Here is a 16,557-nt window from a genome sequence, read left to right on the forward strand (position 1 = left end):
CTCTTCATTTCTAAAAAGGGAATAAATAGAGCCTGATCCAAACAGTTGTGGTGCAAATAATAAATTCAAAGTGCTTGAACTAATAAATTGTACAGTCAGCTCTTAGTAATTATTGGCTATTGTCTGGTAAATAAATACTTGATCAAAATCTGTGATAAAGTTGGAAATAGAATTCAAGAGATAATAAATGTATCTGCTCAGAGGGATTCAAACAATAGTTCTGATGTTGCTTCATTCTCAGTGAAGTTGGTGTAAGAAAAGTCTAATATTATTCTATAAATTATAAATAATTAAATTTAGCCCTGTATACAATGTTGACATATTAGCTAAAGGAAATCTCTCAGACAGATTTTTTCCCACATCTTTGGCATGTTAATGCATCCTTCTAAATCAGCATGCCCTGTGAAAGAGTAAAGAATTTAAAAGCTTTTTGGTACTAAAGGCCCAACTATTTAGGTAAAAACAGGAAAATAAGACAGGGAAGGAGAGGGGAAGAGGGATGAGGCAGTGGGAGATTTGGCTTCCAAGATCACTCAGGAGAAAAACTAGAACTCGAGTCCTGGGTTCTTTCCACTGATTCTCTGATTTTTCTAGAAGACAATGATCATCAGAGATTGCAAATTGACTTCAGCTTTAGGGGAAAGTTTTGCTGAGAGTGGTTGGAAAGAGCAAGGAATAGTGGTTATTCAATGAAGCAATAATTACCACTTTTTACCTACTGGGCATAACAACAACAAAGACAAAAATAAAATCTGTCTTTAAAAATATCTATGAAAAATGCATATTTATTTTCAGTGTGAAAAGGAGACCAAGGCTGCTGCTTCCCAAGTTTGTCATCATTTCACATTCCCAGTGGAAGAAGATGAATATGACTTTTTAAATGATTTTTTATTTGAATATAGTTGATTTATAATGCTGTGTTTCTGGTGTACAACAGAGCAAGTCAGTTATATGTACACATATATCCACTACTTTTTAGATTCTATTCCCCTATAGATCATTGCAGAGTATTGAATAGAGTTTTCTGTGCTATTTATTAAGTTCTTATAGAGTCACCTCTTCTCTGTATTGTGATGTCTTCTCTGATGACTCAGTGGGTAAAGAATCCACCTACAGTGGAGGAGACACAGGCGATGTGGGTTTAATCCCTGAGTCAAGAAGATCCCCTGGAGGGGAAATGACAGTCCACTCCAGTATTCTTGCCTGGGAAATCCCACGGGCAGGGGAGCCTGGGAGGCTACAGTCCAAAGCGTTGCAAAGAGTCAGACATGACTAAGCTGCTTAGCACAGCTCGAGAAACTTATATATACTAGTGTTTATATCTAAGTCCCAATCTCCCAATATGTCCATCTCACATCACTTTTTTAAACCCTAGGAAGGGTTTTGAGGGACCATGTCTGCCAGATTCACTAGTAAAGGTGTGTTATACTTGTAATTTCCTTTCAATTGCACATTTCAATCACAATATAACTAGTATTATGGTAATTAAGACATTAAATTAGTGCATCATGTACCTTGCTGAGAAAATAGTAATACAGATAGCAGTACACTAGAGCAGGTAATTACTAGGACAATAGGAATGTGTCCACAGTAAAGATAATGGCCATTTTTAGTATCCTATCACCATAGCCAGGTCTGATGGAAAAGAGTCCATCACATTAACTAAATCCTAATGAAACGCTAGAATTACAGGCCCTAAGCTTTCTCGTCTTATACTCTGGGTTTTCTCAGTCATATCATCTCCCCTTTATTTGCTTTATCAGCATAGCTTCCATAGCTTTATGGAATTCCTAGTGTCCTTTATGTAGGTCAATTGGATACAAATACTTGGTTATTCAGAATGTTTCTTGTATTTTTTTTCAAGTTTTTTTTTTTTTTTTTTAATTCTTTGTGGCATGACACCACCATTCACTCAACTGTTTCACTACACTGGGCTGGGTGGGGGGTGGTGTGTATTACGTCCTCCAGTAGTTCCTATAAAGTAAACTAAGGGCTGAGGGGATTAAAGTTGCAAGCATTTTCAATATTTGTCTCTAACTCTGAGAAAATAGAGCATGCAAGTTCACATCCCCACCCACTCACTTTTTATTTTTTTTTCTGTCTTTACAGTTCCGCCCTGGTTTTTAAATCACCCTTCCAACCTCTATGCCTATGAAAGCATGGATATTGAGTTTGAATGCACAGTCTCTGGGAAGCCTGTGCCCACTGTGAATTGGATGAAGAATGGAGATGTGGTCATTCCTAGTGATTATTTTCAGATAGTGGTAATTATCTTTTCTTCAAATTCGCTTTATAATCCCAGTCATCGTCTATTCTGTTTTCAGTTGCTTTTCTTTCCTGGGAACAAGGTTCCCATTGGGAATTTTTATGATATGTGAAGAAAATTGGTCTAATAAACCAGATGAGTTTTTAGACTTAGAACTTTTGAGCAAAAAAAAAAAGAATAATCAAACAATCCGGCCCCTTGTTTTACAGAGAAGATTTTAAACCAACAATGAAAAAAGAGAAAGCTTAATACTGATACTTTCTAAATATTTTCACTGATGATTCTTGGAAGGAAAAAGTTTTGAACCTAGTATCAGACTGTATGAAGCCAAGAATCTCTTAGCTCTTTGACTTTTGCCCATAATAATAAAGCTTTAATAGAATGTGCTACTACTTATGAATATGGCAGCCTCACTTCAGTAATACAGATGGCCACTCTTTGCTCCGTTGCTACTCTTCCAAATAGGACCAGCTGGTCCTTTGTGAGCAGTGCAAGAGGGCAGTAATATTGGTGCCAGGACAATGGTGGAGACAGTGGTGGAGAAGATATCAAGACCCAGAGTTTACATGCTTTATAATTTAAGAGCATTGAGTTAAAGCCAAGAACAACGCTTCTTATAGTTCCTATATGGTTTAGTGTACTCTGTTCCTGTCCTGGATGGAGATAATAGGGATAATTGAATTATATTCACAGAGCTGTTTGTGGTCCTGGTACACAGTGAATGACCCAAGCCTCTCATTATTATTATTATTATTGTGCTTGCTGCTGGCAGCAGAAAGTTTTTCTCATTTGAAAATACTCTTTGGAAACTCTCCTTTTGGTGGAGGTCAGCATCAGAGTATCTGAAGTCAGATATATGAATAAGAGATATGAAAAGCACTTTTTAAATATCAAGAACTTTGCAGCTAAAGACAGAGGGTTTGGTCCATTTCTCTTATGTTGGAGATGCAGATATGACCCTGATAAAGAAGAGTGGTCCTCTAAGCCAAGTCTCCCAGCAGAAGGGAATTCTCGTGTGTAAGTGCCCCCTCGGAATTCAGGCACAAACTCTTTCCATGGCTTCATAGTGCCTCCAGCAGTTAGATCACTCTTCCGTGATCAGTTGACTTTCAGATACTTGCATCATCTCCTGATCCATGCATTTTGTCATATTATAAGGGCCCTTAAGGAATACATCTATAAAGAATATCTTTATTATGCTTATCATCACTTACTATTTTTCATTTTTAGTTGCATTTAATTGGTTAGGAATAGAGTAAGAAAGGAAAATAAATTTAACTTTTGAATGCCACATCAATCCATTAGTTCCATTATATGCTATGCTATTTTCTCTATCAGTGAATTAAAAATGACCTGCCAGGGGGCAACATGAAATGTGCTGTATATGCCTGAAATGTGTGCCACTTGCATAGAGAGGAAATTGTTGAGTGCCCTTAAGGACACATGATAAAATGCAACATTTATTTTTCTCTACAGTTTGAATAATCTTTCCCCCAGCACGACCCATTATACCCAACCTATTTAAATGTTTCTTTTCTTAAGGTAAAAAGGAAATGTGTACTCTGAGCCCTTTTCACACTAAATTGTGCTTAAAAAATATTTCCCCAATAGCTCCAGATATCTGAGAGCCATTGTCTGTCACACGAGTAACATTTAGCCCAAATAGTAACTTTTATATGAGAATTGTTAATTAGAAGTTAGTCAGCTTTATCTAAGAATTTTACATTAGCCAAGAATTGACTACAAGACACTAAAAACAATTAAGAATTCCCCTAAGGTAATATTTATCTCTTAATGACTTCAGGGGAAGTGATTTAATACATCTCACTTACTGAACTAATTCTTACATTATCGAAGATAAACTGAGTTAGGGTAATTAAATGCTATTTCAGATCATTTTATCATCCATCCTTGAAAACTATGGTGGCCCAAAATTTATATAAAACAGGAGTTAACGTTGTTCTATTTAATTTATGGATTACTGAAGGTAAAACATTTTGTGAAACATTTTGCTATATAACAAGAACGACACAGGTATTAAATATCCCCGATAACCTCCTCCAATTCCCTAAAAGGTCACACAATTTTAAAAGGATTTTCAGACATCTTTTTTTTTTCTCAGTTAAAAACACTTCTAGAAAATGTCCAGCCTAGATTTCTTGTCCTTTAGAAGCTGCAAAAATCAGTGTTTTTGTTTCCTTTTGCTTTTTGTTTCTCTCGAGCAGCCACTGAACCTATTTCCTTCAGTACAAGGGAAAAAGAATGAGATTTCTTTGATACTAACCTCTGTTCCATACATAATAAAGGAACGTTCTGTTACTGCTCATTTAGAATTGGAGGGTGATGTACATCCTTGAGAGTATACTTTTCAGCACAGAACTGGGTGAAATTGCTACACGCGGATTCAGCAAAGGCTTGGGACTCTGTGACATTTTCCAGGTGACTTAGGACAGATCTGTGAGGCTGAGAACCCTCTTGGCCTCCGTTCTGGCTTTTTTGGGAAGTTGGATTAAAATTCGGTTGTGTTCATTTTGTCACTTGAAGTTCTTTTGCTTTTGCAAATATTTTACCTGCATTTTATTCTCACTAGGGAGGAAGCAACCTGCGGATCCTTGGGGTGGTGAAGTCGGATGAGGGCTTTTATCAGTGCATGGCTGAAAATGAAGCAGGAAACACCCAGACCAGTGCACAGCTCATTGTCCCTAAGCCTGGTAAGATGAGATGAACTTTGCTCTGGGTTTTGTAGTTACTGTTCTGTGTGGTTTATCTGTAAAAATCCATACAGTTTTCCCTGTTCCCAAAGTCAGTTGGAAATTAGAGTTATTTAGTTAATCAAGGTGTGTATATGTGTACTGATGATATACATGTGCTAGAAAATTGTATCTAAATCTATTGATTTATATATAAATCCATCCTGTGAGATATGATTATTATGAACAATAGATACCTCTGGCTGTCAAGACAACAACCACTAAATCACTTCCCTCTCCTCTATTTTGTGGCTTGCCTTTCTTTCAGTGTTTCATATAAATATAAAATCTATATATGTAACATATATATATATATAAAACAGATACACATATATATGTATCAGTTCAGTTCAGTTGCTCAGTCGAGTCCAACTCTGCGACACCATGGACTACAGCATGCCAGGCTTCCCTGTCCATCACCAACTCCCGAAGCTTACTCAAACTCATGTCCATGGAGTTGGTGATGCCATCCAACTATCTCATCCTCTGTCCTCCCGCCTTTAATCTTTCCCAGCATCAGGGTCTTTTCAACAGGTGCAAAGTACTGGAGTTTCAGCTTCAGCATCAGTCCTTCCAATGAATATTCAGGACTGATTTCCTTTAGGATGGGCTGGCTTGATCTCCTTGCTGTCCAAGGGAGTCTCAAGAGTCTTCTCTAACACCACAGTTCAAAAGCATCAATTCTTTGCCACTCAGCTATCTTTATAGTCTTTTACAGACCTTTTCCAGTCTTGTGGCCACTGCTGAGTTTTCCAAATTTGCTGGCATACTGAGTGTAGCACTTTCACAGCATCATCTTTTAGGATTTGAAATAGCTCAACTGGAATTCCATCACATCCACTAGCTTTGTTTGTACTGATGCTTCCTAAGGCCCTCTTGACCTTGCATCCCGGATGTCTGGCTCTAGGTGAGTGAGCGATCACACCATCATGATTATCTGGGTCATGAAGATTTTTTTTGTACAGTTCTTCTGTGTATTCTTGCCACCTCTTCTTAATATCTTCTGCTTCTGTTAGGTCCGTACCATTTCTGTTGTTTATTGTGCTCATCTTTGCATGAAACGTTCCCTTAGTATCTCTAATTTTCTTGAAGAGATCTCTAGTCTTTCCCATTCTATTATTTTCTTCTATTTCTTTGCATTGATCACCAAGGAAGGCTTTCTTATCTCTCCTTGCTTTTCTTTGGAACTCTACATTCAGATACTTTTATCTTTCCTTTTCTCCTTTGCCTTTAGCTTCTCTTCTATTCTCAGCTATTTGTAAGGCCTCCTCAGACAACCATTTTGCCTTTTTGCATTTCTTTTTCTTGGGGAGGGTCTTGATCCCTGCCTCCTGTACAATGTCATGAACCTCTGTCCACAGTTCTTCAGGCACTCTATCAGATCTAACCCTTGAATCTATTTGTCACTTCCACTGTTTAATAGTAAGGGATTTGATTTAGGTCTTACCTGAATGGTCTAGTGGTTTTCCCTATTTTCTTCAATTTAAGTCTGAATTTGACAATAAGGAGTTCATGATCTGAGCCACAGTCAGCTCCTGGCCTTGTTTTTGTTGACTGTATAGAGCTTCTCCATCTTTGGCTGCAAAGAATATAATCAATCTGATTTTTGTATTGACCATCTGGTGACGTCCATGTGTAGAGTCTTTTCTTATGTTGTTGGAAAAGGTGTTTGTTATGACCAGTGCATTCACTTGGCAAAACTATTAGCCTTTGCCCTGCTTCATTCTGAACTCCAAGGCCAAATTTACCTGTTTCTCCAGGTTATTTCCTGACTTGCTACTTTTGCATTCCAGTCCTTTATAATGAAAAGGGCATCTTTTTTGGATGTCAGTAAATCTTAATCCAATTTCCTGTTGATGGGCGGGGCTGTGTTCCCTCCCTGTTTTTTGACCTGAGTCCAAAGCACCCGCTGCTACACTCAGCACCCCCAACCCTGCAGCAGGCCACCACTGGCTCATGCCTCTGCCGGAGACTCCTGGACACTCATGGGAAATCTAGGTCAGTCTCTTTTGGGGTCACTGCCCCTTTCTCCTGGGTCCTGGTGCCTAACAAGGTTCTCTTCGTGCCCTCCAAGAGTCTGTTTCCCCAGTCCTGTGTAAGTTCTGGCAGTTCTGTGGGGGCTTCATGGTGACCTCCTCTGAGAGGGCTGATGCCACACCCGGGTCTGCTGCTCCCAGAGCCCTGGCCCCTGCGGCAGGCCACTGCTGATCTGTACCTCCACAGGTGACACCCAGACACAGTTCTGGCTCAGTCTCAGTGGGGTCTCTGGGTCCTGGTGCGCACAAGGTTTGTTTGAGGCTTCCGAGTATCTACAGCGGGACTGGGGTTTGATTCTAAACGTGGTTTTGCCACTCCTAACCTCTTCCTGTGGTTTCTCCTTTGCCCTTGGATGTGGGGTAACTTTTTTTGGTAGATCCAACTTTCTCCTATGCCAGCAAAGTGGGAAAACTCAGCAATGCTCACAGGACTGGAAAAGGTCAATTCATTCCAATCCCAAAGAAAGGCAATGCCAAAGAATACTCAAACTACCACACAATTGCACTCATCTCACACGCTAGCAAAGTAATGCTCAAAATTCTCCAAGCCAGGCTTCAACAGTCTGTGAACCATGAACTTCCAGATGTTCAAGCTGGTTTTAGGAAAGGCCGAGGAACCAGAGATCAAATTGCTAATGTCCACTGGATCATTGAAAAAGCAAGAGAATTCCAGAAAAACATCTACTTCTACTTTATTGACTGTGCAAAAGCCTTTGACTGTGTAGATCATAAAAAACTGTGGAAATTTCTTAAAGAGATGGGAATATTTGACCACCTGACCTGCCTCCTGAGAAATCTGTATGCAGGTCAGAAAGCAACAGTTAGAACTGGACATGGAGCAACAGACTGGTTCCAAATAGGAAAAGGAGTATGTCAAGGCTGTATATTGTCACCCTGTTTATTTAACTTCTGTACAGAGTAGATCATGAGAAATGTTGGACTGGATGAAGCACAAGCTGGAATCAGATTGCTGGGAAAAGTATCAATAACCTCAGATATGCAGATTACACCATAATTATGGTAGAAAGCGAGGAAGAACTAAAGAGCCTCTTTATGAAAGTGAAAGAGGAGAGTGAAAAGGGTGACTTAAAACTCAATATTCATAAAACTAAGATCATGGCATCTGGTCCCATCATTTCTGGCAAATAGGTGGGGAGACAATGGAAACAGTGAGAGACTTTATTTTTTGTGTGTATGCTCCAAAATCTCTGCAGATGGTGGCTGCAGCCATGAAATTAAAAGACGCTTGCTTCTTGGAAGAAAAGTTATGACCAACCTAGATAGCATATTAAAAAGCAGAGACATTACTTTGCCAACAAAGATATGTCTAGTCAAAGCTATGGTTTTTCTAGTAGTCAAGTATGGATGTGAGTGTTGGGCTGTAAAGAAAGCTGAGCACTGAAGAATTGATGCTTTTGAACTATGATGTGGAAGAAGATTCTTGAGAGTCTATTGGACTGTAAGGAGATCCAACCAATCCATCCTGAAGGAAATCAGTCTTGAGTGTTCATTGGAAGGACTGATGCTGAAACTGACGCTCCAATACTTTGGCCACCTGATGCAAAGATCTGACTCATTTGAAAAGACCTTGATGCTGGGAAAGATTGAAGGTGGGAGGTGAAGGGGACGGCCAAGGATAAGATGATTGGATGGCATCACCGACTCAATGGACATGAGTTTGAGTAAATTCCATGAGTTGGTGATGGACAGGGAAGCCTGGCATGCTGCAGTCCATGGGGTCGCAAAGAATTGGGCATGACTGAGCAACTGAACTGAACTGAACATTCTTCCTGTCAGTTGTTGTTCAGCAGCAAGTTGTAATTTCAGTAGTTCTCACAGGAGAAGAGCATTTCAAGCCCTTCTACTCCACCATCTTCCTCTGCCACACTCATAAAGCTGTTGTTTGCAAGATCCCACGATCCTTCGTTTTGCTCTCCACGGACAGTGAGTCGTATATGTGTATACACACATGCTTATTTATAGTCTTAAATCAGTGGAACTTGGAAGAAAAATAGGAGAAGTGATCACTTGGAAGTAAAACATTTTCCTTTTAAAGAAAAAAAAAGATTTTGATAAGTTGTCCTTTTTTCTATAATTTATTGTTTTTTTTATTTTTTGTTCTGTAATCTTTTAGAGGTTTAATATGGTGGTTTGTTCAAAACTAGCATAAATCTATAATAGACATGTCATGGAATATCCCCATAATGGTACAATTTCTGTGCTTCCCTGGTGGCTCACACAATAAAGAGTCTGCTTCCTATGCAGAAGACCCGGGTTCGATCCCTGGGTTGGGAAGATCTCCTGCAAATGGAAATGGCAATGCACTGCAATATTCTTGCCTGGAAAAATCCTATGTACAGAGGAGTGTGGTGAGCCCTCGTCCATGGGGTCACAAAGAGTTGGACATGACTGAGCAATTAACATGTCATCTCATTGTCGTTACAATTTCTACGAGGAAGGAAGCAAAACCACCACAAAAAAACAAACACACAAAAAGCTAACTGATCCGCTGCTCTGAAATGTAATACTACAGAAGGTCAAAAGCATTACCACTCTCTCTCTGTTTTTTTGATGAGGGATTGAACAATTATTGTATAGATCCAAATACTTTAAAATATTAATACCTTCTTATGAAAAGTTTTCATGCCATCTATTGATTATTTAACTTTTTGGACCAGTTTCCTTCTTCTTAATTCAATCTTGTCCTACTCTTTTCCTGCAGTAAGTTTACTAGAAAGTAGTAATTTCTGTACAGCTACAGAAATGCATGAGACATTGTCTTTCTTTGGCTTCTATCTTTGTGACCTATCAAGGCCTGATATTTGGTGCATCTAACCAATTATCCAGAGACTCTCAAACTGTCATCATAATGTTCACAACAATGACTTTCTCTGTTTTCTTGATGAAAACAAAAAAGCAGCCACAGAACCACAGTCTCAGATGAGTGAAAAAATGAAAGGAACTTCCTCGTAATTTAAAGGGCCAATTAACTCTTGTTCAAGATCACCGGTTTCTCTGATGGACTGCTCATTTCCCTTTTATTGCATGTGCCCTATGTGTGAATGTAACTTCATTGGTGTGACTAAGTGCATTCTCTTCTGCTGAAACATGAATGGATGAGGTAGAGAAAGGAACCTCTAAAATCAGTCTCTAATGTGAGCCGTGGTTTACAAGCCCTGTGCTATCTGATTAGCAACAATATGGCGACATTTACACTAATGCTGGTTGCTGCACAAGCCACAGAACAAGAGAATTCTGGTTAACAATGATTTTCATCTAAGGCCATAAAGCTGAGGAAAGGGCGAGATAAGCAGTCTCGTGTTTCTAAAGAGACATGTGAGGGGCACTCTCCTAGGACTTGTTGGCACTGGCCAGGTCTGGCCACCATCCCCTGTAAGTGCCATTCAGTGTGGAAGATTCTTTGATGTGTTGAAATTTGTAGAATTAGACATGGTCAGGGCTTCCCTGGTGGCTCAAACCGTAAAGAATCCACCTGCATTGTGGGAAACCTGGGTTCCATCCCTGGGTTGGGAAGATCCCCTGGAGGAGGGCATGGCAACCCACTCCACTGTTCTTGCCTGGAGACTCCCCCTGGACAGAGGAGCCTGGCGGGCTACAGTCCATGGGGTCACAAAGAGTCGGACACGACTGAGTGGCTAAGCACATGGACATTGTCATGGCATTTTCTTTCCCCTACAAGTCAAGTTATAGAGACACCAGGAAGACTCCTTGAACAGAGTGTATTTGTGATTTGTGTGCGTGTGTATGTTTTACTGGGAACTGCTTGCACAACTGGAAAACAGGCATCTTATCCTGACTAAAAGTTGTCTGGAGGTGCCCACCATAAGGAAAGGACCTAGAGAAGGCGAGGTTCAGAGAAAGAATGAGACCGATACTCTGCAGGAACAGATCACCTTCAATGAGGCGAGAAGGGGCAGCAGTCAGACCAGCGAGCTGCTGGGCTAAGTCAAGAGGAGAGTAGGTATATATGGAAAACATATATGCAGAAATACATTGTTTTGGGGGTCTGTTTTTCCTCAGGATTATTTTTGATTAGTTAGCTTCTAACAACTGGGGCAAGGAATTCCTGGGACCGGCTGGGAGCCTGGGACCGGCTGGGAGCTGAACATAATCAGTGTTCATGTCCATTCCTTTCTTTGGGGGAGAAAGTTCTTTATTCTGTATAGAGCGGTGGGAAAGACCCAGAGGGGAGTTTTCACTCCAGGCCATTTTGAGCCATGTAGCTTCACCCACAACCCAGCAGGAGAAAGGGAAAGTCAGGTGTGTTGAGCTCTGTTTCCACTTTGGGGAAGAACAAGGCTGTGAGTTATACTTGTGAAGAAAAAGCAGGGCTGAAGACAGCTGAAGAAGCCTGCCCACGAGGTTCTGGCTGCAGAGGCTACAACCACAGAAGATACTGGGATGGAGCAGAGCTAGGAGCTGGGGCAGAAGGCCAGCCAGACCCCGCTGTCCCTGCTTTAGGAAGGGGTCCAAAGTGGAGGTTCCTTGAGTGGAAAGGCCTCAGAAGAACCCACATAGCTGCCCCCACAAAACGCACATGTGTACGCCTTCCACGACTATGGATTCTAAAGAGCACAGGTTGAGAAAAAGAGCCTCTGTCTCTTTACTTGAAATCCATCCTCTCTTTCTACCCTAGAGAAGCCCGAAGTCCTGGGGGCGGGCAGACCCAATAGAATAAAAAGCAGGTGACAGACAGTTCCATTGCCTCTTACCCAGTTTTGGCCTCAGGCCAGCTCCAGGGGGAGGGAAGAGACTTGGAATGGAACCTTAGGTTAAGCTTACCTGTTTGCATGTGTATGTGTTGCCTTTATTGTTATTGTTACTGTTTTTAATATCTGAAAAGAACGCTCTTAAGATATTTTAAGGTGCCTTCAGGACTTGAGGATTGACCCAAGTAGCTATCTAGGATAGAAAATATATCTGATAGAGTGTGTTTGAAAGTGGAGGATGGGAAAAAAAAGCTGTTTCCTCTTCTTTCTTCCTATTCCAATAGTTCAGCTTGTTCAATAAACCAATTCTAGGCATTGAACTTCACTTATACCAGTCAGCTCTGATTTCAACAGGTATCTCTTTGTTAATGGTCCCTTGCATTCTGTTCAGGTCCTGATTCATTTGGGTCTATGGGACTACAAAAGAACAAGGCTCCCCTTGGCAGAAATGTCATTTACCTCCCGAGGAGGGCAAGCCTTAGAGAATCTTGATAGTTCATTCTTTTCCCTTCTAGATGCTAAAGTGTTGTCAGTGGATGCTACATTCTGGGTTGGTGTTTATTGTATCTGGCATTGGATTAGAATGAAAGTAAAAGAAAATGAAGACCAAAATCTGAAAGCGTGACAGAACACCATTGTGACTGTCTTATACTCCCTCCTTGTAAATGATGGATTGCTTTTTCCTGGCTATTTCATCAGGTCTTCAAATAATGCCTCCGATTCCTCAGAGATACAGTGTAGGCCGCGTGCACAGATGGTGGAGAGGCTAGCTATAAATATAAACTCAGCAATGAAGCTGACCATGGCGGAAGAACAGAGCCCTCTCTCTTGAAGTTCCAACAATAAACGGTCACCATATATTGTGAAGCACATTGTGGGCCTGCATTGACCAGCTGTTCAGCTTTGGTCTGTCCACATGCTTGCAGCTCAGAGATTCTCTGGGCAACCATAACAATCTGCTTCTCACTGAAGCGCACACAATGGCCTGTTCAAGAGGGCGCCCATGGTTGGTGGATATTTACATAAGCCTAATGAAGCTTCAGCCTAGTCTTTTATACAGAGTTTAGCTATTCCCTCTTTTACAATTAGTGACTTAGGAAACATCACCTACTAAATTAAATAGAGTTAATGATTTGTTTTTCTCTCCAGAAAATAAGTTTTGGAAAACTATTGAAATGTGTGCACTGTAATAAGTGGAATATACGCTTGGTTTCCTTGAGATGAAGATCAAGACAATCATCGGCATTTTAAAAAGTCATTATACTAGAGGAAGTGCTATCAGGAATGTTATATATCTGACACTATGACGCTCTACACACATTTCCAGACTGCTAACCATCTCTGCATACCTAACACAACCATGAGTGCACATACATTTGTGCACCCACAGACAAAGATCTGCACACTTAAGACTTTCCATATGCATGAGACATACTTAGGTGTGTTATGTAAGTGGAGGTAAATTCAGGTTAAAATACTCCAGCTGCTTTGTATCACTTGCATTGCCTAGCCATCTCTTCTAAGAGCTAAGGAAATGTTTTTGTTGTTGTTGTTGTTATTTTGGGTTTAGTTTGGTCTTGTTGTTATTTTACTTTTATTTACTTATTACCTGATAAGAGACATTAGTTAAGTCCTCTTTCCAAATGACGATTGACTGTAGCTCTTCAAGTCTATTATTCACTGAACAGCCCAGCCAAAAAGTGTCAAGAATCAATGTGCTGGGTGTCGTAAGATACTTCAGTAGTCAGATTTGCAAACAGGTACATGGCAACCCACTCCAGTGTTCTTGCTTGGAGAATCCCAGGGACGGGGGAGCCTGGCGTGCTGCCGTCTATGGGGTCGCACAGAGTCGGACACCACTGAAGCGACTTGGCAGCAGCAGCACACAATACTTTAGGATCTGGTTGACATAGCAGATGCTGATGAGTTAGTTACACTTTAGTCATCATCCAGTGAAATGGAGTGTGGATAGAAAGTGAAAGTTGCTCAGTCATGTCCGACTCTTTGGGATCCATGGACTGTACAGTCCATGGGATTCTCCAGGCCAGAATATTGGAGTGGGTAGCCTTTTCCTTCTCCAGAGGATCTTCCCAACCGAGGGATCGAACCCAGGTCTCCTGCATTGCAGGCGGATTCTTTATCAGCTGAGCCACCAGGGAAGCCTGAGAATGATGACGTGTGGGTAAGTAATAGTTAAATTAAGACTGGTTGGTTGCTGGAAGGAGAAGTAAGCTTATTTTCTGGTGCTGGTGACGCAGTATGGGAGCTTAAAGAGGAAGGTGGGAACAAAGATAGGATACATATAAAATATCAGTTATCTTGGAGTTAGTGATCTTGGTTCTAATTGTTAGGTAGCATTATGTTGAGTTTTAAGCCAGTGGAAAAGCTGGATTAAAACTCAGCATTAAAAAAATGAAGATCATGTCATCCAGTCTGATCACTTCATGGCAAATAGATGGGGAAACAAAGGAAGCAGTGACAGACTTTATTTTCTTGAGCTCCAAAGTCACTGCAGATGCTGACTGCAGCCATGAAATTAAAAGATGCTTGCTCCTTGGAAGAAAAGCTATCACAAACCTAGACATCATTTAAAAAAGCAGAGACATTACATTGCTAACAAAAGTCCTTATTGTCAAAGCTATGGTTTTTCCAGTAGTCATGTATGGATGTGAGAGTTGGACTATAAAGAAAGCTGAGTGCTAAAGAATTGATGCTTTTTGAACTGTGGTGTTGGAGAAGACTCTTGAGAGTCCCCTGGACTGCAAGGAGATCCAACCAGTCCATCCTAAAGGAAATCAATCCTCAATGTTCATTAGAAGGACTGATGCTGAAGTTCCAGTACTTTGGCCACCTGATGTGAAGAGCTGACTCATTTGAAAACACCCTGATTCTGGGAAAGATTGAAAGCAGAAGGAGAAGGGGACAACAGAGAACGAGATGGTTAGAATGCATCACCAACTCAACGGACATGAGTTTGAGCAAGCTCTGGGAGATAGTGAAGGACAAGGAAGCATGGCGTGCTGCAGTCCATGGTGTCGCAAAGAGTCAGACGTGACTGAGCGAGTGAACAACCACATTATGTTTCCTGGCCATAGTCTGCAATGAAAATAATTAGAAATACTAAACTGCTGGGCAGAGAAGATGAGGGCCAGAGAACTAGGAATACAGATGTAGTCAAGATATTTATAGTCTGGGCTATTTTAAATTTAATGGCAGAAATGGATGAATATATAACAAAGTAGCCATGGGGAGTAATAATGTATTCTCTATATTCTGCTAGGTACAAAAATGTAATATGTTCACAACCAAATAAACACTGTTCTAAATATTTCCTAAATGTAGATTTGCTTGGGCAAGGTACCAATTCATACCTATATATGAATATATATAGGGAAGAAGAAGAAATATATATGGGATATGTATCTCTTATTTGTCTCATATCCCAAACACATTTGTTGATATTGAATATGTTCTAATGCTGGTTTTTTGTTTTTCCTCCAAGATTGGCAACATAGTAGTTTCCCACTGTAGGTGGGGAAATATACTGGTTAAGCATTTAGGAAAAAAAAAAAAAATGTGAACTATTTTCAATTCCTTGTCCTTTCCTGGAAAAGCTTTACTGATTACAAATGATGTCAAATTTTAAACATTGTATTAAGGGGGTAGATCACATGTTAGCAAAAGTATTAGGTCTGGTCACGAACATTGAGGCATAAAATCAGAAGTCCTTTTGATGCCGAAAACTTGGTCTCCGTGCCCCTGTGCTGAATCAAATCTTGGAGACAGAGTTTTCAGTGAAGTAGAAAAGAAGAGCTTTATTACTTTGCTGGGCAAAGGGGGAAAACAGTAGGCTTGTGGCCCTCAAAAACCATGCTGCTAGGTGGGAAGATTTTGGCTCAGACAGTAAAGTGTCTGTCTACGATGTGGGAGACCCAGGTTCAATCCCTGGGTTGGGAAGATCCCTTGGAGCAGGAAATGGCAATCCAATCCAGTACTATTGCCTGGAAAATCCCATGGACAGAGGAGCTTGGTAGGCTACAGTCCATGGGGTTGCAAAGAATGACTGAGCAACTTCATGTTCACGTTCATGTTCATAGCAATAGTTCAAGGCTACTGTTGCTGATAAGATTAGGGTGTGTGCAGTACCTGCATTTTGACCTGTTTTCAAGTAATCTTTTGATGAGCTTCTCTGGTTCCTTTAATCAAGCCTCAGGTGGTCTTCTCTGTAGGAGGAATGCTTTCAGTTCAGTTCAGTTGCTCGATCATGTCCAGTTCTTTGCGATCCCATGGACTGCAGCACGCCAGGCCTCCCCGTCTATCACCAACTCCCAGAGTTTACTCCAACTCATGTCCATTGAGTCAGTGATGCCATCCAACCTTCTTATCCTCTGTCGTCCCCTTCTCCTCCCACATTCAATCTTTCCCAGCATCGGGGTCTTTCAAATGAGTCAGTTCTTCTCATCAGGTGGCCAAAGTAATGCTTACATCGTCCATTTGTTTGGTTTTTCTTCCAGACAGAGCTTAAAAACATTGTTACATGAATCCCTTGAGGCAGAAGCATGATCCTACCCCAAGGCTGTACTATTGTTTCTTGGCTGTTCCTCCCTTGTCCCTGCTTCCCCTCTCTTCCCTGACTAGTACCTGTTCAAATCTGCCCTTTGGAACTCAGGGACAGAGGGACACAGGCTGGAGTCCATTCCCTACAAGAAATGGGGGACATAGAAAGGCCTCCATGCCCAGGAGCCCTACAGAGTCCTGCTGGGATTTAGTTTGGG

The 16,557-nt window shown here is 40.9% G+C and overlaps 1 protein-coding gene across 1 annotated transcript in view; it reads left to right on the forward strand.

Moving 5' to 3' along the window:
* DCC (DCC netrin 1 receptor) overlaps window positions 1-16,557 on the forward strand; it is an 827,169-nt gene that overhangs the window by 297,417 nt on the left and 513,195 nt on the right. Inside the window, exons 6-7 of the mRNA XM_052660382.1 lie at window positions 2,110-2,264; window positions 4,857-4,977. Of these exons, the coding sequence (XP_052516342.1) occupies window positions 2,110-2,264; window positions 4,857-4,977 (276 nt within the window). The remainder of the gene's footprint in view (window positions 1-2,109; window positions 2,265-4,856; window positions 4,978-16,557) is intronic.

Source organism: Budorcas taxicolor, chromosome 22 (genome assembly GCF_023091745.1).
Source record: "Budorcas taxicolor isolate Tak-1 chromosome 22, Takin1.1, whole genome shotgun sequence".
NCBI lineage: Eukaryota > Metazoa > Chordata > Mammalia > Artiodactyla > Bovidae > Budorcas > Budorcas taxicolor.